We start from the raw sequence: 26051 nt of genomic DNA on the forward strand, positions 1-26051 counted from the left end.
AATCAAACTACTTTAAAGAAAAAAGCATTAAAATACCCATAATTATTTAATAATATTTTTAATAAATCAGGATTCACAGGTTAATCAATTAAAGTATCATTACCTTGCAATAGGATTTTTCCTATAAGAACACAAAATACATATTTTCAAAGAAGGAATGCTGATAATAACCCTTTGTTTTCAGAAATATGCCATCTATATGCATACACACATACCCATATATGTATAAAATATACATACATACCTCTGTCATCAGGATTAATCCTCGGTTAAATATAACAAGAAGTCTATCTTCATCAGATTCTAATAGTATTCTGAAGGCACTGGAGGAATAGAAAAATATTTTTAAAACTTTTTGAGACTTTTCATTTATTTTAACAAAGTACAACTTTCCGTTTAAGATTACTTAGCTGGATTTTCCTCCTGGACTCACAAGCAACCTTAAGTAAATAATCACAGCATTTCAAATTCCATACCTATAGAAAATTAATATTGTTTCGCAAGAATTGTATGAAGATTAAGTGAGAATAAAAATGAAGCCTGTCAAGTACTATGGGGAAAAAAAAACATGGAGGCAAAACCAAATTTATGGATAAGTTGTATTCCAAAAGTTCCCTGGCAATTTAGAATTGATTTTCCCAAAGAAACAAAGTTAAATATGCTTCTTAGTACAACTCACCAAAGCTTATTTAATCCATTTACTATTTTCCTTTAGATGACTAAAGTAACCAATAACTAATTTCTTAGTTAAGTAAAAACAGTATTACAGAATCTAACCATTACTGTTTCTAGAGGAAAAAATATAGATACAGAATCCAACTTGGATGTCAAGGAACATATTCTTTGTTGAATATACTTGGTGGCATGGATGGAAACACTTCAATCTCTACACCCTTATGACCTCAGGCTGAGAGAATAGGGAGGTAGGAGGAACCTGGAGCTCCAAGGAGGTAAATGGAAGTTATACAGAGGAGAGAAACTGAGAGGAGCCAGGGGCTCTTGAAAGTGTAAATCCACAGGGTCCCTTCTCAGGCATCCATTTTCCCAAGTGCAAATCACAGGACTGGCCTCTGCCTGCTGTTTTTCTCACTGCAACCGCCTGCCTTTGATGGCTAGGGCTGCTTTTTCCTCAGCCCATTTGAGAAGAGAACAGCATAACTCAGATTAAATACATAGTTCTTGAAGTTATCTAAGGATTTTTATAGCTAACACTGGGTTAAAAACAAACCCTAATCACTGCAAATACTGGTAAATAGCTTTCAAATATTAATGACAAAACTGCTTACAAGACTTGGTATCTGCATACTTAATATTGCCTAAGTGTACAGATAATTCAAATAAAGAGAAACGTAGCACTAATTCTTTTTTGAGGAGTATTTAAAAGCCTATCATACTAAAAATAATAATTTTACATACTCAAGTGTTTAACTGAACACCTGAGTGGGGGTAGTTGGTAGGCTAGGCATGCATAACACATTATTACCACAATAACTTAACTCACCATAGCCTTCACTCATTAAACACATGATTACTAATCTAAACATCTTTAATACTGGGCTTGCGGTTCAGTACGTGAGGCCCTGCCCTGTTTTTTCTTTATCTAAATTAACGGTATATAAGGTTGAGATTAAAAGGCTATCATAATTTTTTTCTTCAAAAAGCTCCTTAGCGTGCACCTTATATCAAAGAATAAGGAAAGTAACTTTGTTTGATGGGTCACATGAGTCTAATCAAAGCATTCTTGCTTCTTCCTTTTTAATTACTAAATGTTAAGTCATTAAAAATTATATGTTGGTCTTTATTCAGTTGGGTTGGAATGCTCAATTCACAGATTCTAAGAACCTGAATGAAAGGCAAATTGAAGTAGCGGCAAGAGAATTGACCTTAAATCCTGGCTCTGTGATCAAGAGCATGCTGCTTAATGCCTCAGTGCCCCCAAGCAACTCTGTAAGCCTGTCAGCTGGAGACTAGCTGACAATTAGTATAACTGCAGAGAATTTACACTTTGGGAGTTCCCCCAGATTGATGAAACCACTGGTTTAGACTGAGGGAAAAAATTATAATAGAAACAAAGAATTTGAGGGACCAGAAGGGATCTTAGGCACCACCTAATTCAACTTTCTTATTTCAGATACAAGGAAATTAAGGACAGTGACTTGCCAAACGGAGTAAGAACAAGATCTTTAGTTTCCACATTCCTAGCTCAATGCCTCTCATTTCCCTGACATATTTGGTTTGATAACTATTTGAGTTCAAGACTATTTTTTTCATATTAACTTTCTTCTCAAGTTGGAAATCTTTACACATTTTCTCCCACAAACAGAAGAATAAACCACCAGTCCATAGTAAATCAAGAAGCAGTCCAAAAAAGCATATTATAACCTAACTGTCCAGAGAGCAAAAAAGTAGATTAGGTCTTCAAAGAGGAATTATTATCAAATTAATTATAAATATTTATACACACATTCAGCAAGAGGCACAATTAACACTCACTTATATACCTGAAAATATCATTATCTCTCAGGCCTATTCTCAGGAAACGACGGGGCATGGGAGTAATAAATGATCTGCCAATATTCTTCTTCTTAGGCTGGTAAATCTAAATGGAACTAGCTATTAATTAAAATCTGAAAAATTACATAAGGAAAAAACATTTTTGCATAACATAGAACTCATTTGTTAGCCTTAGAAATCTAGTCTGAACATTTGCCCCATATATGAAGGTAATGAGTAAGATGGTGGTTTTTTTGTTTTTGTTTTTTTTTTTTGGTGAGGCCACTGGGGTTAAGTGACTTGGCCAGGGTCACACAGCTAGAAAGTGTCAAGTATCTGAGGCTGGTTTTGAACTCAGGTCCTGCGGACTCCAGGGCCAGGGCTCTATCCACTGCACCACTTAGCTGCCCCAAAGATGGTTCTTTTTGAGGAGTTTATTAACTTTTGAGTCTAAAACACTAACAGGCAACATTACTTTTCATTTTTCTGTTTTATTACAAATTAAAACATTATTAGAACGCTTTGTATTTGAAACAGTACCCGTTTCTCAAGTGACTAAATTACTTACTATATAAAGTATCCTCAACTGCAGGAAAGACAGATATAATTACAGCTAATAATATAATCAAATGAAGGGAATTATTTTGACATGTTTCAAATTTTATAAATACTGAATCTGATGTTTCAGGTAAAGGGAATGAATGAAATTATTCCTTTTTTGGTGGTTCATCAACTTCTAGGATATTAAACATTCTCAAACTAAATTATTTATCCCTAACAACTTGAAGGTATTACCCTCAATTATGAATTTTTATTAAATGGAAGGATGCGATCATTTTGGTTTCATTAAAAACACTTAAAAAACCCCAACCTTATTAAAGTTGTCCAGCAGGAGCGGCCATCCAAGCAACGCAAATAACAACTGATAGTTGTTTTCTTAAATTGTTTAATGTCTTCTAACTCCTCCTCTCTCATATCTGGTCTCTGAGCTACAAACAATTGCATTAGGTTAAACAGTTCTTCTACTGCCTAAAAAATCAAAGGAGAAAGAGGCAAAAATTACAAATACCATATTATCAGATCAGAATGCAACAAAATTTGAACTGAATAAAAATAACACAGGCAAAACTTATAAAATCACAACTAAAAACCTGTTAATGATTAGGTTGAACAGGAAATCTTGAAAAATGAGAAGCTAAAATACAATGATAATTTTATATATCAAAACCTGTGGGATCCAACAGAAACGGTTCTTATACAAATCATTACGTTAAAAAAATAAGAAAGATTTTACTCAAAGATTTTTTTTTTGTTTTTGTGAGGCAATTGAGGTTAAGGGTCACACAGCTAGTGAGTATCATGTATCTGAGGCCAAGAACTTTTTTTTTTAACAAAACAATGTAAAAGCAAGTTAAAAAAAGCAGTGAATATTAAAGAGAAGGGAGAAATAAAGACTAGAGAATCAGATATATGAATTTTTAAATAAAACCTGGACTTAAAAAAATAATGAAAGTAATATGTATTTAGTAAAAAACTGGAAATACAATTCATAAAATTAAATGAAAAAGGAAAGATCACAAATGGAATCAAGAGTAACACAGCTACATAAAGTATTTCCTAATATTTAATAAATTAGAAAATCTAAAGAAAATGGATGATCACACAAAAATATAAATATCTGCTAAAATCAAAACCACAGGAAATTAAAAATTCAAACAGACTAATTCTCAGAGGAAGAAATAAGACAAGTCATTAAAGAATTACCCTATAAAACAATACCTCACCTATATAGATGCACAACAAAATTCTTTCAAGTTTCTCAAAAATATATAGAAAGATGGAGAGTTATACAAGTAATACTTTTTATGAAGCAAATATGGTATAATTTTTAAATCAAGTAAAGTTACCATTAAAAAATTACAGGTAAATTTTCCTAATGAATATAGATACAAAAAAACTAAGATACAAGTCATCAAAATACAATAAGAAATTTCATAACAGTATTGTGTGTAATTCCTGGTTCAACATCAAAAAAGGATAGGAATAAAACAAAACAAAAAATTCTTTAAAAATCTATATAGTTAATAGATGGAGAAAAACCTGTGGTAAACATTCATGAATGTTCTTATGAACATTCTAACATTCATGAATGACAAAAATACTAAAAACAATAGGTGAAGGGGGATTTTTATCCATCACAAGTATATACTTTAGAACAAGGGCTAATGTAATATACAAAGAAGCATTAGAAGCATTCCCACTAAAACAGGCACAAATAAAGGATACCTATTCTCACCATTTTCACTTGAAATAGAAATCTAGTGACTAAAATAAGACAGGATTAATACTAGAAAGGAATAGATCACTTGTTGTTGATAATCATAACTGTACATTAAAAAAAGCCAAACCATAGAGACAATTCAACTAAATTGCAGGATTTAAAAGGAATTTTTAAAAATCATTTTTATTTACTATTAATAAAAAAACAAGACAACATACAAAAGAAACCCTTTTAACAATAACAAAACTTTTGAAATATTTGATACCTATCTGGGAATATACAATACCTATATAAAAACTATAAAAAAAAGAATGACCAAGAAAAAGAAATACCTAAATAACTAAAACAACATCTAATGTATATGGATGGGTTGGATTAATATAGGAAAAATTACAATATTTTCTAGACTAATTTACATATGTAATATCATCAATCAAAACATTAAGAGAATTTTAAAAATAAAACTGGAAAAATAATGAAGTTTATATAGAATTTTTTGGGTTCCATAGGCATGTTCAGTTCTCGTATAATATACCTAGTTTTCACATTAAGTTTTGTGAAGCTGTTATTCCCTGTTGACATTTCAAAGCAACTCATGAAAACTATGGGGAAAAAACTGGGAAAAAATAGACAATGGATCAGTGGAAAAGAACCAACATTGTGATGGATTCAAACAATTATATATGAAAGATTAGTGTTTAATAAACCTTTAAAAATTAAAAGCTGAAAGAATTCATTAATTTAGCAAATGACTTTGGAAAATTGATTGTTCAGTGTAGAGCTGAGATGACGGAGTGAGAGAAAGCATTTTTGCCTTAACTTCCCATCAGATCTCTACAACAATGAAATTCTGAACAAGAAAGTCAAGAAAAATCACAGGGAGTCATTTTTCTAGCACAGGCAGCTTAGGAAGACAGACAGGTCTGTCAATATTGGGGTGGGAGCTGGCCAGGAGTGCAGTGGCAAGGGACAAGAAGCCTTCTTGTGCCCGGGGACACAGCCAAGACTAACCACCTGGAAGCACCATGGCAGAAAGAGAACCCAGGGCTTCTGAACCAGTTAGTGCTCAAGCAAGAAGAGAAGCCACTGACAAGCTCTGTTACCCATCACCCAATTTTCAGTCACAGAGCTAGGGCAGAAAGGAAACGATAGGGAGTCAAAGCTGAGCACTGAGCACAGAATAAGTTCCAAAACTTAAGAATGTGACTCGTAGCCCAGGAGCAGAGAGTAGCACTCACTTCTAACCCCGACCCTCAGAACATAAACCCTCAGTGTAACAAACAGAACAGGAGACCAAGACCAAAGAAAGGCTTGCAATTTAGTCATTCTGAAGCTGCAGAACCTCCAAGGAGGCTAACAGTGACTGAGTGCAGCAAGTCTACTATCACTATACAAAACCCAACAGACATAAGCTCTTGCCTTCTCCAGGAAAATGAGATTTCAAGATGACTTGTTTTGGGGAAGGGGGTGCTAAGTGACTTTCTTTCTTTTGGTCACTTAGCAGGAGTTTCCCCCCCCTTGTGGGCTGCAAATAAAAGATTTACTTGAATCCCCACTGGCCCTAAGGCTGAGATGTCATCTTCTTCTATCCACCTCCACTTGGTCACTTTGCCCCACACTGTTTTCTTAGTTTCTAAAACTTATGGTAGCAAGTTGAAGATTTTTAATTTAAAAATCAGATGACTAGCTTCATTTACTTTATCTTTAAATAAACAAACCAACAACAACAACAAAAAAGAGTGGGGCAGCTAGGTGGTGCAGTGGATAGAGGACTGGACCTAGAGTTAAGAAGACCTGAGTTCAAATCTGCCATCAGACACTTGACACTTACTAGCTGTGTGACCCTGGGCAAGTCACTTAACTCCAACTGCCTCAACAACAACAATAACAAAAGCAAAGCTCAGACCAAGAAGATAATGAAGAAACTTTTCCCCAGATCACTGGGGAGGTACTGAAAAATTGCAGGACACTAGACTGAGATGTGAAAATAGCAGAAGGGCATAAAAGGATAGAAGCTCAGGTGAAACAAAATCCCTCTCCCCAGAAACAAAAAAAAAAACAAAGTCCAAAATAGGTTAGAAGAATAAGTAAATATAAAAAGAATCCTAAAGAGCTACTATGAACTGCTAGAAAAACTAGAAAACAGTATGTCAGAAACTAGGTATAGACCAGGGGTGGGGAACCTGCGTCCTCAACCACCTGGTACAGACCACCCCTGGTCTATACCTAGTTTCTGACATACTGTTTTCTAGTTTTCCCACCCCAACATCTTACACTGTACATCAAGATAAGGTCAGAATGGGTACATGATTTAGACATAAAGGATGATACTATTAGCAAATTAAGAGAGGAAAGAATAGTTTACCTGTCAGATCTATGGAGAGAGAAAGCATTACTAGATTAAAAGTGGATAATTTTGATTATATTAAATTAAAAAGTTTTTGAACAAACAAAACCAATGCAACAAAACTTAATAGAAAAACAAAAAGCTGGGAAACGATTTTGCAGCAAGTATTTCTGATAAAAGCCTGATTTCTCAAATATATAGAGAACTGAGTCAAATTTATAAGAATACAAGTCACTCCCCAATTGATAAATGGTTAAAGGATATGAGCAAGCAGTTTTCAAATGAAGAAATCAAAGCTATATATAGTCATAAAAAAATGCTCTAAATCACTATTAATTAGAGAAATGCAAATTAAAACAATTCTGACAGGACAGAAAAGGGAAATGACAAATGCTGGAGGGCATGTGGGAAAATCGGGACATTAACATACTGCTGGTGGAGTTGTGAACTGATCCAACCATTCTGGAAAACAATTTGGAACTATGCCCAAAAGGCTATAAAATTGTACATACCTTTTCATCTAGCAATACCATTGTGTCTGTTTCTGAAAGAGATTTTTTAAAAAAGGAAAAGGACCCACATGTACAAAAATATTTATAGCAGCTCTTTTTTGTGGTGGCAAAGAACTGGAAATTGAGGGGATGCTCATCAACTGGGGAATGGCTGGACAAGTTGTGGTATATGAATATAATACAACATTACTGTGCTATAAGAAAATGATGAACAGCCTGACTGCAAAAAAACCTGGAAAGCCTTACATGAACTGATACAAGTGAAGTGAGCACTATAGATAGTAACAGTAATATTGTACAATGAAGAACTATGAATGACTCAGTTATCCTCAACAATACAATGATCCAAGACAATTCCAAATGCCTCATGATGAAACATGCTATCCCCTCTAGAGAAAGAACCAATGTAATCCGAATGCAGACTGAAGTATGTTATTCTTCACTTCTTTTTTTTCCCAGATGGTTTTAGATAGATATTGCTTATCATTTATTCCTATGCTTTTTAGTGTTTTCAATAGGAATGAGTATTGTATTTTGTCAAAAACTTTCCTATAGGGAGCAGCTAGGTGGCGGAGTGGATAGAGCACCAGCCCTGGACTCAGAACGACCTGAGTTCAAATCCAGCCTCAGACACATAAAACTTACTAGCTGTGTGACCCTGGGCAAGTCACTTAACCCCACTGCCTAGCCAAAAAAAGACAAAAAACCCCAAATAAACCCTTTCTTACATCTATTGGACTAATCATATGATTTTCTAATATTGAACCAGTCCTGCACTCCTGGCATAAATCCCACTTGGTCATAATGCATGATCTTTGTGCTACATTGCTATAATATTTTGTTAAAAGTTTTTGCATTAATATTCATTAGAGAAATTGGTCTATAGTTTTCCTTCTCTATTTTTGCTCTTCAGCACCATATTTGTGTTGTAGAAGGTACTGGATAGGACTCCTTTGCCTGTTTTTCCAAATACTTTATATAGTATTGGAATTAATTATTCTTTAAATGTTTGGTAGAATTCACTTGTGAATCCCTCCCTCTAACAGCCCTGGTGATGATAAAGTTCTGAGAGATTACATATATCCTGTCCCCAACTAGAACATAAATAGTTTAACCGGTTTCTCACTTACCTTCTTTTTATACCTCTTGAGTCCTGTGTTTGAATGTTATATAGCATCTCATCAGCTCTGTTTTCATCAGGAATACCCTAGTAGCTTTCTTAATTTTTTTAACAATATTTGACTTTTTCCTCCCAATTACATGTAGACAATTTTTAACACTCATGTTTTAAAATTTGAGTTCCCCTATTCAGTGCCATACCAATCAAACTACCAAGAAATTATTTTATAGAGTTAGAAAAAATAATAACAAGATTCATTTGGAAAAACAAAAGGTCCAGAATATCAAAGGAATTAATGAAAAGAAATGCAGGGGAAGGTGGCCTAGCAATTCCAGATCTTAAATTGTATTATAAAGCAGCAATCATCAAAACTGCTTGGTACTGGCTAAGAAATAGGGAGGTGGATCAATGGAATAGGTTAAATATGCAAGACACAATAGTCAATGAATATAATAATCTATTATTTGATAAACCCAAAGACCCCAGCTTCTGGGATAAGAACCCACTCTTTGAAAAAAAACTGCTGGGAAAACTGGAAAAGAGTATGGCAGAAACTAGGCATAGACCCAAATCTCACACCATATACCAAAATAAAGTCAAAATGGGTTCATGACTTAGATATAAAGGCTGATACCATAAACTGGGAGAACAAGGAATAGTTTACCTATCAGATCTATGGAGAACAGAAGAATGTATGACCAAACAGGAGATAGAGAACATTATGAAAAGCAAAATGGATAATTTTGATTACATTAAATTGAAAAGTTTTTGCACAAACAAAGCCAATGCAACTAAGATTAGAAGGAAGGTAGAAAATTGGGAAAGAATTTTTACAACCAGTCTCTCTGATAAAGGCCTCATTTCTAAAATATATAGAGAATTAAGACAAATTTATAAGAACACAAGCCATTCCCCAATTGATAAATGGTCAAAGGATATGAACAGACAGTTCTCAGATGAAGAAATTAAAGCCACCTACAGTCATATGAAAAAATGCTCTAAATCGTTATTGATTAGAGAAATGCAAATCAAAACAACTCTGAGGTATCACATCATACCTATCAGATTGGCCAACATGACAAAACAGGAAAATGATAAATGCTGGAGAAAATGTGGGAAAATTGGAACACTAATACATTGTTGGTGGAGTTGTGAAATGATCCAACCATTCTGGAGAACAATTTGGAACTATGCCCAAAGGGCTACAGAAATGTGCATACCCTTTGATCCAGCAACAGCACTTCTAGGGCTATATCCCAAAGAGATCAAACAAATGGGAAAAGGACCCACATGTACAACAATATTCATAGCAGCTCTTTTTGGTGGCAAAAAATTGGAAATTGAGAGGATGCCCATCAATTGAGGAATGGCTGAGCAAGTTGTGGTATATGAATGTAATGGAATACTATTGTGCTATAAGAAATGATGAACAGGCTGACTTCAGAAAAACCTGGAAAGACTTGTATGGTCTGATGCTGAGTGAAGTGAGCAGAACCAAGAGGACTTTGTACACAATAACAGCCATGTTATGCAATGACTAATATTGTTAAACTGAACCCTTCTCAGCATTATGAGGATCTAAGACATCTCCAGAGGCCTCGGGATGGAAAATGCTGTCCACATCCAAGGAAAGAACTATGGAAGTCGAATCGCTATCACTTATTTTTACCTTCTGTTAAGTTTTGTTTCATCTTTCTGATGGTTCCTCGTATTGGTTTTAATTTTTACTTACAACTTCACTAATGTGAAAATGTTTGTTTAATGGGTATGTAAATGTAAAGCCTATATCAGATTGTGCACCGTCTTGGGGAGGGTGGGGGAGAAAAAGTGGAAGTGATTGTTGATAAATCAAAATAAATTAATAAAATTTTAAAAAAAGAGAAAAAAATTTGAGTTCCAAATTTTTTTATCTTTTTCCCCTTATATCCCTCTTCCCTGAGAGAGCAAGCAATTTGTTGTAGGTTATACATGAGCAATCATGTGAAATATTTCTCTATTGTTGCGAAAGTCATGCTGTGAAAAGACACTGAGCAAAAAAAAAAAATGAAGTGAAAAATAATATGCTTCAATCTCCATTCAGATTACATTAGCTTTCTCCTTCCCAATAAGATCAGGGTGAGGCAAAGATGATCATTATCACCACTATGTACTCAAAATGCTAGCTGGTAGCAACAAAAGAATAAAAGGAAACTGAAGGAATTAGAACAGGAAATTAAGAAACTAAACTATCACTCTTTCCAGTGATGGCATACTTAGAGAATCCTAGATAATAAATTTAAAAACTAGTTAAAATAATTAACTGCGGTAAAGCTAGTTACAGGATATAAAATTAATCCATATAAATCATCAGCATGTCTACATATTACCAACAAAGTCCAGTAGCAAAAGATAGAAAGAAAACTTCCATTTAAAGTTAACTGCAAACAATACAAAATATTTGAGAATCTACCAAGTTTGCCTAGACAAACCCAGGAACTATATGGAGACAATTACAAAACACTTTTTACACAAATAAAGTAAGATCTAAACAACTGGAGAAATATTAATTGCTTATGGGTAGGTTGAGCCAATAAAATAAAAAAGACAATTCTACCTAAATTTAATTTACTTATTACGGCTATATCAAACCATCAAAACTACCCACTCCTGTCAAAAACACTAGACAGTACAGAAAAAAATGGAGCTTTCCTTAAAATGCTAAGTAACCAAGAACAAGCATGAAGCCTTTCCAAAAATATCAGGGCTGAGGCAAAGATGTCCTTTATCACCATTACTATTCAATATTATACTAGATCCTAGCTATAGCAATAAGACAAAATAGAAACTGAAGAACTATAGGCAATGTGTCTATTACTTTTTGCAGATGATATGATGATTTACTTGGAAAACTAGAGAATCAACTAAAAAACTAACAAATAACAACTTCAGCAAAGTTGCAGGATATAAAATATATATGACAAATCATAACTATTTCTGTCTATCACCATCAGAACTCAACAATAAGAGATAGAAAGAGAAATTCCACTTAAAATAACCAATGACAGTATAAAATATATAAGAGTTTACTTTCCACAACACAGACAGTAAGTATATGAATACAATTATAAAACATTCTTTACCCCAATACAGATCTACACAACTGAAGAAATATTAATTTTTAAATTTAAAGAAAAATTTAAAGAGAACTTAAAATTTAAAAAGAATTTAAGAGAACAATTTTAAACTCAAAAGCTTATGGAAATGACTGTTGATATATCAAAATAAATTAATAAAAAACAAAGAGCAAAAGAAAAAGAAAAAGAATATTAATTTCTCATGGATATGCTGAGACAATAATAATGAGGACAATGTTGCCTAAATTAATTTACTTATTCAGTATATATCAAATTACCAAAAAATTACTTTACAGAGCTAGAAAACAAAATTCTTCTGCAGGAACAAAAGGTCAAGAATATAAAGAAAATCAATAGGGAAAAAAAAAAAGAAGGAAGAGGTCCTAGCAGTATCAGATCTGAAACTATACTACAAAGCTGTAACCATCAAAAAGATCTGCTAAAGATCAGGGACATGATATACAAAAGAAAATGAGAACATTAAACTACTGTTTGATAAGCCCAAAGATCCTAGACATTGGGGGCAAGAACTCACTCTTTGACAAAAACTATTAGGAGACTGGAGACTAGTCTGGCAGAAATGAGGCAAAGGCAAACATCTCACTCTATCTACTAAGCTCAAAATGGGTATATGATCTAGACATAAAGGGTGACATCACAAGCAAACCACTGGAACATGGAATAAGCTACCTGTCAGATCTACAGATGAGGGAGGAGTTCATGCCAAAAAAAGTGATAAAGAAGTTCAGAGAATTACAAAAAATTTAAGATTTTTTTCACAAACAAAACCTAATGCAACTAAAATTAGAAGGAAACTGTGGGAACTAAGTCAAATTTACAATAAGAGCCATTTTCTAAATGACAAAGAGACAGTTTTTAGAGGGAGAAATCCAAGTTATCAATAGCCGTATGAAAAAAATATTCTAAATCATTAATTATCAGAGAAATGCAAATGAAATCAACTCTGAAGCACTACTACACCATCAGATCGGCTAAAATGACCAAAAAAGAAATGACAAATGCTTGAAAAGATCTGAGAGAACAGGTACACAAATGTACCTTGGTAGAGCTGTGAGCTGATCCAACGATTTTGGAAAAGAATTTGGAACTATGCCCAAAAGGCCTTAAAACTGTGCATATATTCTAACTTAGCAAACCACTACTAGATCTGTATTCCAAATAGAGCAAAGAAAAGGAAAAGAAACCATATATACAAAAATATTCATAACAACTCTTTTCATGGTGGCAAAAAAAATGGAAATCAAATGGGGAATGTCTAGACAAGTTGTGGTATATGATTATGATGGAATACTACTGTCCTATAAGAAATGATGAGCAGGATGGTTTCAGAACAATCTGGGAACACTTATAAGAACTGATGTAAAGTGAAGTGAGCAGAGCCAGAAGAATAATTTATACAGTAAGAGCAATATTGTAAAATCATCAACTTTGAAATATTTAGTAGGTCTGATCAACATAATTACCAACCACAATTCCATAGGACTCATAATAAAAAATGCTATCCACTTTCTGATAGAAAGCTGATGGACTAAGAATATAAACTGAAACATATTTTCTTATTTTTCTTTTTTTGGGGTGTGGGGGACATTGCTAATGCAGAAAATTCTTTGACAAGTCAATACATTTTTATAATAGGTTTTATATTTCTTGCCATCTCATTTGGTGGAAGAATGAGGAGGAAGAAAGTTTGGAACTAAAAATAAAAAAAAAAAAACCAAACAACAAGAAAATTAGATGTTAATCTGCTGGGAAAAAGATCTTGATCTTCATCTTACACTATACACTCCAATTAATTCCAGCTGGAAGAGATTTGAACATAACCTCGCACCTCCCGATTTTTTTTAAAACAGGGAAGAAAACAATAAAATATTAAAAATGTGGAGGTGTGGTTAATTCTTTCAATTCAACAAATACAAGGTAATTCATTCTATTAGGTATATAACGGATGGGCTTGACATCATGAAAATAAAGTTTCTTTAAAACAAAAAAGAATAATAAATTGGGGAAAATACAAATGGCAGGACTGTTAAAGTGTCATGGTAGTAATTCCCATTATGTAACAGACAAATGGTCAAAATGTATAAACATTTCAAGAAAGGAAACAAATTATTAATAAAAATTTGAAAAAAATGCTCATCACTAATAATCAAAGCAGAAAATTGCAACTCTGATGGTGTTTTAATTTGTTTTACCACCTCACACCCATAAAGTGGGTAAAAATAATTAAAAAAGCAATGAAACTATATACTTGTGAGGGTATAATATTTATTATTCAAGGACCTAACATTCTATTGAGGTGCTACAACAAATACAGAAGTGAAGTAAAGGATATGGTAATGGGAAGAGGGAGAGCACTCTAGCAAGCAAAAAATGATGGGGTTCAGAGAAAATAAATTGAAATTCAAAATAAATGTAAAAACCAAAGCTCCCAATTTAGCAATGGAGTTGACATCATTAACTTACAATATCTTTAAGTCATTGAGTTAGAGATGATTGAATTTAACTGAGTTTTATAAATAAAGGGATAGCAATGCCAATGACAGTAATTCTATTTTTTCCTTATGTGATAGTATGGGATAGTGAAAAGAATATACTGATTTGAATTCTAAGACCTGGATTCAAGCCCATGCTTCTTCACTGTTTAACTCATTTTTAATTTTTTGGGGGGTAAAGTGACTTGCCCAAGGTCACACAGCTGTTAAGCGTCAAGTGTCTGAGGTCAGATTTGAACTCAGGTCTTCCTGAATCTAGGGTCTATGCTCTATCTACTGCGCCATCTAGCTGCCCCCCTATTTTTTTAAATAACAACTTATACAGTCATTCTAGCTATGCAAGCCATTTATTTAGCTTTTCTGAGCCTTAGATTTCTTATGTATACAATAGGGATGATTCCTACTTTGGCCCTCTCAAAGCATCACTGGCTTATTGGCGGGCCAAAAAAAGAGCAAATAAGGTAACATGTGAAAACAGTATTTAAAGTAGTATTCACTTATAACAATAATACTCATGTTTTAAAGGGAGGTAACCAAAGAAAAACTGGATCAATGAATAATGTTATGGAAAATAACTCAGAGATAATTTATCATTTTTCTTGTTTACATAAGCTCTACATTATAATGTCTAGTATAATATTTTCCTACTTCAAGACTCGAAATATGACTGCAGTAGCCTAATTATCTGTAGAAAAAGACTCAGCTTAATTTTTTTCACTACTTAATATCATCTCTTTCTCATCTTTTTCTCTCTTTCCTCTTTTATGAAAAAGTATGAGAGGCTTTTTCAAAACTATATTCTGTAGATGATCCATATTGAGCCCTATACCATATTCATGAAAATTTCACTTATATTAAAGACAATTAACTTTACAAAAAAGTAAACAAGGATTTAGGTGCTAGTCTCCTTCTTCCATTGGATATTGCTAACAAAGCTTGCACTGGATTATTAAGTTATTATTTAAGTAAATATAATGGAAACTAGTTTACTAAAACCAAAGTCAACACAGGTAGGTGACATTCTAGTTCACAATTAATCAGATCTGAACAATGTGACTAGATATGTTTACATAAACAATTCCCTTTAAAGGATCCAGATAAGAGCCATCAAAAATGATAGTTGTGTGACATAATTTTACAAAGTATAAGAAAATACAACTACTTAAAAGACTTCTAGTTAATAACTACCACTTTCTAATAAAACATATCTAAACCAGTAACACACTCTAAATTTGAAAATATAGGCGAGAATCAATTTACTTACTCCAGGGTACTGGCTAGCATGTGGTGTAAGATTCTTAAAGGCCCACTGAATATTCTGATGAGACGCTAGCTGTCTGGTAAATGCAGGCGATTGCTCACAGCAGAGCCTCAAAATGCCATAGTAGGCAGGCAGCATCCCACGGTTAAAAAGCACCACATCCTGATCATCATGGTCAGCAAGGATGTAATTGAAGGCAATGTTCTTGGTTACCACTGGGTTCTGCACAATAAGGCGGACGTTCTCTGGACAGTCAACACATACATTGTACCAAAAAGAAAGCAAAGCTTGTTTATTGTGGTTGGTAGCTATTGCTGGCTCAGAGAGTTTAGGTTGGAAAAGGTTCCACAAGTCCATGAAATATGTGGAAAACATAAGCTTCTCTGTTTTGGAGATGAGACAGTATGTCATGAAACTAAAATAGGGCACCAACTTTGTGGTGCCATGAACAGCAGCATCAACATAAAGTTTGGCTCTGGAAAGCAAGCCAAGAAGTACATTGTAGACCTGATGCAGAACTACTGTGGTATCTGGACTGAGTGGCAGGTCGCGTGTCGGGATGTGCAAAGACCGTGTTGACCGGAACATTTGACGGAATGAATTGCTTGGGATTAAAGATACTAGAAGATAAGCAGCAGCTAGAAGACAGAAAACAAACTGTCAGAGCCTCACAAAACATATCATGATGAGACAGAAAATTAAAAGAGTAAAAAAGAAGATGCAAAACGGAAATTATGATTTCATTTCATAAATACTAAAATGTTTACTGAAGGACACAATGGAATACAGCATTTTAAAAATCTTTTGTCCCCACAGGTCCAACGAGATTAGGTGCCTTTCTTTATGGCATTACTATTATTCATGCATTGTCAATAGTAATACTGACAGAAACAGGAAAATGGTGAAGCAGCTCTGGCTAGAAGCCCAATCATGCTCAACAGAAAAAGGTAAACATTAGTTTATCACTCAACTTTTCCAACTCTAGTGGGGCCTGGTGAGGGAGGGAAGGGGAAAGGGTCCATGAACTTCAAAAAAATATTCTGATGACATTTATATATTTTATTTTACGCATTTAAAAACATTATTCTGAGAAGGGGTCCATAGGCTTCATACTGCCAAAAAGGTCCATGATATAAAAATAGTGAAAAATCCCTGCTCCAGTATTTCAACTTGACAGAAATTTTACTCCCCTCATTCACAGAATGTTGGGCAATAGAAGTCATGTAATAAAACATTTCAAACATGGGATCCCTTCAATGTCACTGAAAGAAGATTATGCAGGTTCTACTGAAATAAACTGAACTCTGTAACTTTCACACATTTGTTGTACTGTTTTCCTCCGGAACAATATAAGTTTACTCTCTCTTCTACATGACTACCTTAAAATACTTGGAAGATAACTAGTATGTCAACCCCTCCCTTCTTTAGGCTAAATATCTCCAGTTTCTTCAAATACTCTTTACATGACATGGGTTCTAGACTGTACTCTTTCTATTATAGCATGGTTAGGACACAGCAAACAATAAATGCTTGTCTCTCTTTCTCTCTCTCTTTTCACCTCTCCCCCTCCACTATGGTCACATCTCTGTATAAAAAATCCTCTACACCACTTAACCTCAAAAGAAAATAACTTCAAGTATTTGTAAAATGCTGTCTATAGGTCCATACCCTCAGTACATTTCCACAAATCTGCCTTTTGCTATTTAAAAAAATTTCTAACTTACAAGTTCTGACTCGAGGATAATTATGTGCCAAAAGAAAACGCTCAACCCAATTTTCCATATTCTGGAGCACCCAACTATGTGCCAATTTATTGCGAGGTGTCTGTACTGCCAACCAATCGAGGCATTGAGAAGGGTTATATTCAATCACCTACAAACAAAATGAAAGGACAAAAGCATTAAGGAAGTTTAAAGAAAAGGTTACAAATTAATGCATTTAATACAATATTATATATATACCCACATTATAATACATATGATACAACATTATTAGATTTTTTAAATTGCTTTTGTTTACACCTATAAAGAGAACATTTACTTAAATATTTTAAACCAAGAAGATTACTAAATAGGTCATGTTTGAGGGTGGTCTCACCTAAGTTTGTTTTTAAATTCATTTTCTTTCTTGTTATTTCTGACAGCAGAAGTCATATAATAAAGAATTTCTTATTTGACAGCTGAATAAATGACTACTTAGTAAAGGATAAAAGAGGAAACAAGTGGGAAGTCTAGCTGGGTATACCTCTCCAATTTTTATGGTTGGGGCTGGGAGCCCCAAGCATCACTCAGAGAAATCACGTTCTTTGATTTAAGCCATGAATAAGATGGCACTGATCTTTCTTTCATAGTTCTATCTTCATTCCTAGCCCAGTCAAGTTCATCCGTTTTTAGGTGCCAAAGTGTGGGATAACTATAACTAAGTTATGAAAGTAATTAAAAAAAAAAGAAAGAAAATCTAAAACCAACTTTTTTTACATACCTCCCATATCCGCTGCAGAATATAAGATGCAAAGGGTGGCATTCCTGGAGGCCCACCGGCAAATTCCATTAACATAGTTAATAATTTAAAGAAAGGGTTGGCAGCCTGCAACACACACACAATAAAACCTATACATTTTTATTGATAAACACTTAAACATTAAATAACATAACCAAGTAACTGTACATTTAAAATTAATTATATGTAAGAATGTATTCGATGTATGTATATTAACACATACCACACACACACATAAAATAGTTTATTAGCTTAAATCGCCTTCCATTCTGAGTTCATTTATCTCTATATACACTTGCAGCACCAGGAGAGTGCCTTGTGAATAATTTTTCTTTTTTTTTGGCCTGGACCTGTAATTACATTTTTGTTGTAAATGCTGACAACCAATGAAGCTTGGGAATACTTTTCACAATTTTGAGTCTTAGAGAGCTGCCTATAGCACTGAAAGAAAGAAAATGACATAAAAAATGCCCTGCTAATGGTTAAACAACTAGTACATAGCTACTGTCTTACAATTCCCTTGCCTGTTGGAGCTAAGTTTCTTCAGAAAGCAATTTACAATTAGTACTTCCAATTCTGCTTCTTATTCTCTTTCATACCCTCTGGAGTTAGCCTTTGAAACTTCTATTTTCAGTTGCTAATGATAACTTAATTGCCAGATTTAACGGCCTTTTCTCAATCCTCACCTTCTATCTCTGAAACCTTTGATACCACTTATCACCGTTGTTCTTTATTCTATTCTCTCTAGGTTTTAGCAACACCACTATCTCTCTTGGTTCTCTTATAATCTATGTGATCCCTCCTTTTCAGTCTCTTTTACTGGATCTTCATCCAGATCACATGCAATTACTGTGGGTATCCCCTAAAACTATCCTTGGGCCCTTGTTTCTTCACTCATTAAACTATCTCACTTGGTGATCCCATCAGCTCCATGGATACAATTATCTCTATGCAGATGATTTTTTTAAATTTAAATTTTATTTTATGGAATAAAACGAGCATTTCTATAACACAGTATAGGAAAAGAGATGATTACACGTGAAACTGCTTATCTATTATGTACAACTTCTCAGATTTATTCACCAAAATTAACTTCTTTTTTGATCTCCAGTCTTGACTCTCCAAATGCCTACTGGAAATCTCAAACTGGGTATCCCATAGAGATCTTAAACTGAATTTGTTCTCTTTCCTCCCAAACTCTCCTCTCCTCTTCCATATTGCTGCCCTGGGCACTCTTAATCATCCATACTCACAATTTAAGGGGTCATCCTCAATGGATTCTCTCTCACTCCTCTTACCCCATCCATCTGTTGCCAAAGCCTGTCTATTCTACCTTCACAACACAACTAGCATACTCTTCCTTCTCTCCTTCAACACTGCCACCACTCTGGTATAGGCCTTTATCACCTTATACTTTGACTACTAAAGCCTTCTGGTTGGTCTCCCTGCCTCAAGGCTCTATCTATCCACTCTAGTGCCAAAACATCCTTCTTAAAGTATAAGTTTGATTATATGACCTCTGCATGTCCCCCATCCCAACTACCCCCCAAACTCCACTAGTTCTCTATCACCTCCAGGATCAAATATAAAATTCTGTTTGGCTTTTAGAGCTCTTCATAACCTGACCCTTACCTACCTTTCCATATACTTTATGATCCAGTGATACTGGTCTTGTTGATATTCCTCTTATATCATACTCTATCTCCCTATCAAAGTACATAGTCCATCAGTCCATCAACAAGCATTTATTAAGCACTTACTATATGTCAGGCACTGTGCTAAATGTTGGAGATACAATTTCATTAGCAATGTATGATGGTACCTTTTCTCCACAAGTCTGTCAGCACTGAATTTTGTTACTTGCTATTTTAAGAAAATTGACAAATATGAATCACACTGAATTTTTGTTTTGTTTCTCCTTTCTTGTGGTTCCTCCTATTGGTTCTAATTCTTCCTTACAACATAACTAATGTGACAATATGTTTAATAGGAACATATATGTATAGCCTATATCAGATTGTGCACAGTCTTGGGGAGGGAGGTGGGGACACAGGGGGAGAAAAATTTAAAACTCAAAAGCTTATGGAAGTGATTGTTGATAATTCAAAATGAATAATTTTTTAAAAAAATCCAGGACATCTGTTTTGAGTTTCTTCTTTTCCCAAACTACACTTCAAATCTGCACATCATTGCACCTCCCCACCCACCCCTACAATCTACTTCATCTTTGCTCTTGAGGAAGAGTTTGCTCTTCTGTTTGCCAAGTCCAACCTCTCTACTAGTACCTCTGATACCACCCCACGTGGGAGCTCTTTCCCTCAATTATCTTCATTCTTTCTTTATCCACTGGCTTCTTCCATGCTGACAATATACCCAGATCTCCACTCTTCTTAAAAAATGTTTCACTCGATACTACCACTCCCTAAAACTACAATCCTATATCTCTCCTCCCTTTCACAGCCAAACTCTTTTTTTAATTTTTTTTTTCTTTTTTGTGAGGCAACTGGGGTTAAGTGACTTGCCCAGGGTCACACAGCTAGTAAGTGTCAAGTGTTTGGTCTGAGGCCACACTTGAACTCAGGTCCTCCTGACTTCAGGGCTAGTGCTCTATCCACTGCGCCACCTAGTTGCCCCTCACAGCCAAACTCTTTCAAAATGCTGGCTCCTTCCTTTGCCTCCACTTCCTCACATCCCATTCACTTTTCAGTTCCTTGGAAGATAGCATTCAATCCCACCACTCAACTGAAACTACTCATTCCAAGGCTGTCAATGATCGTTTAACTGCCAAATTGAATAGCCTTTTCTCAGTCCTCATTCTTCCCGACCTTTCTGCAGCATCTGATACTGCTCATCGATATCACTCCCCTCCCCCCATCTTTCTTCTCTGGGTTCCTGGGATACTAGTTTGTTCTTATTCTAACTACTCCTTCAGAATCTTCCTGTTATTCACATTATGCTGCTAACATATACCCGGATTCGTACAGGGCCCTCTCCTCTTTACACTCTCTCTTGATGGTTTTATCAGTTCTCCTATGTCTATGCAAATGACTCCTCTATCTACATATACAGATCTCTACTCTTTAGGGCTCCAATCTAACTTCCTGTGGGACATATTCACCTGGATTTTCCACAGCCAACCCAAAGTCAAACTATCCAAAAAGACAGCAGTATCTTTCCCTTTAAACCTATTCCTCCTTACTCTTAACTTCCCTGTTTCTATATGGGGCGCCACCATTCTTTTAGTCACTTAGGTTCTCAACTGAAAAATCCAAATTAATTATTCACTTTTCCTCACCCTCTATAACCAATAAACTGTCCAAGTCTTGTCAATTTTGCTTGTACATCTCTCCTAACCATTGCCTTTTCTTCACTCCCATGGTCATGATAACAGTTTAAGCCCTTATGACCTCTCACCTGGATTACTGTTACAGCCTCCTAATAGGTCTGCCTGCCTCCAGTCTCTCCCCTCTCTATCTTCCACACAGTCGCAAAATTGATATTCCGAAAGCACAGGTCAGACCACATGACTCCCTTGCTCAAGAAGCTTTAATTGCTCCCTGCTGCCTCTAAGATAAAATATAAACCCCTGAGTTTGAGATTTTAAGCATTTCACAATCTACTTCCAGCCTATCCAGAAAGTTTCTAGAATGATCTCACTTAATTTGCCCTCTCATTCTACGTACTGTGGCCAAACATTATTTTTCACATGGTGCCTAACATATTATGAGTTAACATTTATATAGTTTTTTAGGTTGCAAAGTATTTTACATATATAATAATAGGTAGAATTCATACAGCACTTTAAGGTTTGCAAAGTGCTTTAAAACAATTACCTCATTTTATCCTTACTAGAAGTTAGGGAGGTAGTTGCTATTATTATCCCTGTCTTACAGATGAGAAACTGAGTCAGAAAGAAATTAAGAGAGCGCCCATAGTCACATAGCTAGTGAGCATCTGAGTCTGTATTTGAACTTGGGTCTTCTTGACTCCACGTCTTATCTACGTCACTACTTACTGACATTATTGCATTTCATCCTCATAATAAACCTATGAGATAGATGATATCATTACCCCCATTTTAGAGACGAGGAGACTCAGGCCCTGAGTCTATTCTAGAATCATATTCTAGGGTCACAGAGTTATTAATGCAAAGGTAGAGTTAGAACTCAGGTCTTCCTTACTCCTTACTTCTTTACTCCAAGTATGGCCATCTTTTTCCTACACCATGATGACTATTATATGCTGATTGCTTTCTTAATACGAAACAATTTCTGTGCTCCTGGCATAAATCTTACTTGATGATGGTGAGTTGTTACTGTATTCTCTTTACTAAAATGTTCTTTATTATTTTAGAAATCTACTCATTAATGAAAATGGTCTACAATTGTCATTGTTATTGTCTATTGGGTTTTAGAGTCAAGATAGTTTCCTCATTTAAAAAAAATTATTAGTGTTTAATCCTTATTATTTAGAAACAGTCTATGTAGCATGGACATTATTTAGTCTTTAAATATTTCTTCCATTCTTCAGCATTTGTGTACGTTCTCCACTAATGCACACTGAAACTCTTCGGACAATTAGTTGAAAGTAAGGAAAATTGCACCTACAATTCAATCAGGGCAAGTCTACATATTCTGATCAATTTAAAATTTTCTTTTTATGTTAAAAAAAAACAAACAACAAACCAAAACACAACCACCACCATATACTAAGCACTCTTCAATTAGATTGTGGAAGATGCAGAACAAATAAGTAAATGGAGATAACCCTATGTGTCAAAGTTTTGCAACTGTCAATAAACTAAGTCCAGCATGTCATGGCAACTTCAATATTTGCACAAGTAATAATAAATTCTCTCTGTTATTATATGACTGTATTTGGCTTTACTATATTGTCAAGAGCTGCTCCAAATCATTCTGTTTATTTTTTGCATAAAATTATGTTTAAAAGAACAGTGGGAATAAGAAAATAAGACATCTAGTAACTGATATAGACAGCTACCTAATTCGGTTTATTAAAGTTATTTTCCTTTAATGATAGGTTTATCACAATGTTAAAAATATAAGCCTTAATATACGTATCTTTCTTTGAAAACAGTTTAAAAGGCTTTTATGATGGCAGATTTAGTGATTCCTGCAATTTTTTATTCATGCTTGTAAAATTATTTAGTACATACCTCAGGTGTAAGCTTTGCTATGGATGTGAAAAGCATGGAAATAATCTTAAAAAAAGAGAAAGAAAGATTTTTAAAATTTTTCTTAAAATATTAAAAAGCCTCTCTATTACTTTGTAAGCCAGTATCTCTCAGCACTTACGTGTTCTGCAAGTCGATTATTATATCGACAAAGGCTGAAAATCAGATTACAGGTTTGTCTTATGTTGATTCCATCACGAATATGTTGAAACAAGAAGGGAAATCCCTGTAAAAAGTAATGTTATTAATTTTGAAAGCAATATTATTTGTCAAATATTCTACTTATATTTCCCCTCAAATGTTTCAGAGATCACTTTACCTTTCCACCTGTTAATGCTGCCATATCATTCTGAGACAATGTTAAGTGCCTAAAACAAAAAGAAAAACAGATTGAAGTGAATTCCCTTTCCCTAATCCACTACTGCAGAACAATGATTAATCCTTTGTCCTATCACTGGAATTACCTGAAAGACTACTTTAAAGATCTCTGAAGATTCAGTTATTCTCTATCTACTTTACACCCACACCAAGATGTTTTTAAAACATTTTGAGTTCCCTAGGGTATGCTTAAAGAAATCTGATTTGATACAGAAGGAACTGGAACCCTCAGAATCAACCTGATTTTTGAACAGCACTCCAAAACTATTATTAAAATTGTATAACACTCACTGACTAAAATATATTGAAGGATCAAAAACAATTTAAGTGTGTCCAAATTTTTTTTACCTTTCTGAGCGGGACTGTTCAACCAAAAGAGCAACTAAGGCTATCATCTTTTCAAGTGCAGCGGGCCTGTATTTTTCTTCTGCTAAAGACAGTATGTCTTCTTCTTCTTCTTCCTCTTCTCCTTCTTCTTCTGATAGCACCTCAACTTGAGGCTAACGAATAAAAAGAAAACTCACGGTTTCTGAATAGGGTTTGGTTTTATTTTTTGATGGAACGCAATTATTCTACCTAAAATTTTTTAGTAATATGAAATTAACAATTTCATACAGAACACAGCTGGTGGTGCCAAATTCATTTGCAGATGGCATTTTATAAAAATCCACTGTAGAAAAGCATACTAATACACTGTTGGCAAAGCTGTGAAATGGACTAACCATTCTGGAAAACAGTATGAAATTGTGTCAAAAAAGTCAATAAAATATTCATATGCTTTGACCCCAAATTTCTCTTACTAGGCATACAGCTTAAAGATATCAATGACAAAAGGAAAGGATCCATGTACACCAAAATATTTATAACAGCATTTTCTGTGGTAGTTGAGAACTAAAAAGAAAGTACCTGGCCATCAGATGGGGAAGGGCCACACAACCTGTGGCACATGGAGTGAAATCTTACTGTAGTGTCAGACACAATAAAATATAACGAATACCAAGAAGCGTGAGGAGACTCAATAAACTAGTACAAGGTAGAACTAGAAAAACAACATAAACAAGGCCTATGATAACATAAATGAAAAGAAAAAGAACAATAAAACAACTGAAACTCTATTGATCAGATTTGGCTCCAGAAGTGACATGAAAAGGCATTTCCCTATCTTCTTTAGATTAATAGAAGACTACAGGGATGGAATACTGCATACAATATCAGACTTTACTCATATGTTTATTTTTGCTGAATTGTTTATTTCCTCTCTTTTATTCTTTAAGAACTGTGTTCCGGGAGGGGGGAATGGTTATGCACACATGCATACACATATGTATAAACACAACTACTATACTGAGTATGCATATGCATATTTGCATGCATGTATGTAAATATTCCCACTGTACTGAGTATGTATGCATGTGTATAAAATAGGTGACATAAAAACAAAAGATATTAATAAAATTTTATTTTCAATTATTTAAATTTTTATTTCTATTTAAAGTTAATATTTAATAATAAAATAATAAAAATTAATTATCTTAATTATTTGCTATAAATGTAATTATTTATTTATTTAGAAGGCTTGGTTTTATCACTCTTACAAATTCAAGGCCAAAAGTCAAAATCAAGATTAACTTGTAACACAGTTTCATTCATATTAAGAAGATTCATGGAATTAATGGACAAGGCTTGTTAATGCCCAATCTAATCCTCATGATATTGAGTATTTTCCTTGGAGCAAATCACCTAATGGTTCTACCTTCTTAGAGCCAAAGCTCTTTGGGATAAAGCAGGATCAGAGTGGCTGTGTTGAGCCTTAGAGAAAACAGCAATATTTCCTGTCTGATAAAACAAAACAAAACAAAACTACTCCTCCTTCAGGAAAGAAGGTAACTATTTGAAGTTTCCTACTTATCCTGAAGTTACAGCAGTGTCCATAAGACAGGAGTATCTTCAAACTAAGATCACTTTAGGATTTTTTAATCTGTTTGATTAATTTAAAAGTACATGAAGATATAAAAGCAGTCCTCAAAAACTGGCATTCTTTTTAGTAGGAACTGACAAATGCTGTTAAAATAGTGTATAGATTCACAAAATCATATAACTGAGGAGCTAGAAGAAACTTTTTTCTATAGTCCATTCCTCTTATTTTATAGGTGAGAAAATTGGGGTCCACATGAATAGCTGACCTGAGACTAGAACCCAGGCTTTTGGTTTCCACTCTAGAGTAGACAGTCAAATGACACAAGGTTTAAGTGTGGCTCTATCGCTTACTAGCTATATGATGGAGCACATCATTTTACCATTCTGATTCTCTACTGGCTCATCTGTAAGATGTTGATAATG

The 26051-nt window shown here is 34.3% G+C and overlaps 1 protein-coding gene across 4 annotated transcripts in view; it reads right to left on the reverse strand.

Annotated features, from left to right (window-relative positions):
• Positions 1 to 26051, reverse strand: part of USP34 (ubiquitin specific peptidase 34) — a 313170-nt gene that overhangs the window by 18226 nt on the left and 268893 nt on the right. For all 4 annotated transcript variants that reach the window (XM_078149535.1, XM_020985492.2, XM_020985490.2 and 1 more), the window contains 9 exons: positions 24060 to 24211; positions 23653 to 23701; positions 23455 to 23559; positions 23316 to 23360; positions 18122 to 18226; positions 17365 to 17512; positions 15644 to 16278; positions 3365 to 3522; positions 245 to 323 (listed from right to left, as the gene is read on the reverse strand). In XM_078149535.1, the coding sequence (XP_078005661.1) occupies positions 245 to 323; positions 3365 to 3522; positions 15644 to 16278; positions 17365 to 17512; positions 18122 to 18226; positions 23316 to 23360; positions 23455 to 23559; positions 23653 to 23701; positions 24060 to 24211 (1476 nt within the window). The remainder of the gene's footprint in view (positions 1 to 244; positions 324 to 3364; positions 3523 to 15643; positions 16279 to 17364; positions 17513 to 18121; positions 18227 to 23315; positions 23361 to 23454; positions 23560 to 23652; positions 23702 to 24059; positions 24212 to 26051) is intronic.

Source organism: Phascolarctos cinereus, unplaced genomic scaffold, assembly GCF_003287225.1.
Source record: "Phascolarctos cinereus isolate Bilbo 61053 unplaced genomic scaffold, phaCin_HiC Scaffold_2;HRSCAF=192, whole genome shotgun sequence".
NCBI classification, from domain to species: domain Eukaryota; kingdom Metazoa; phylum Chordata; class Mammalia; order Diprotodontia; family Phascolarctidae; genus Phascolarctos; species Phascolarctos cinereus.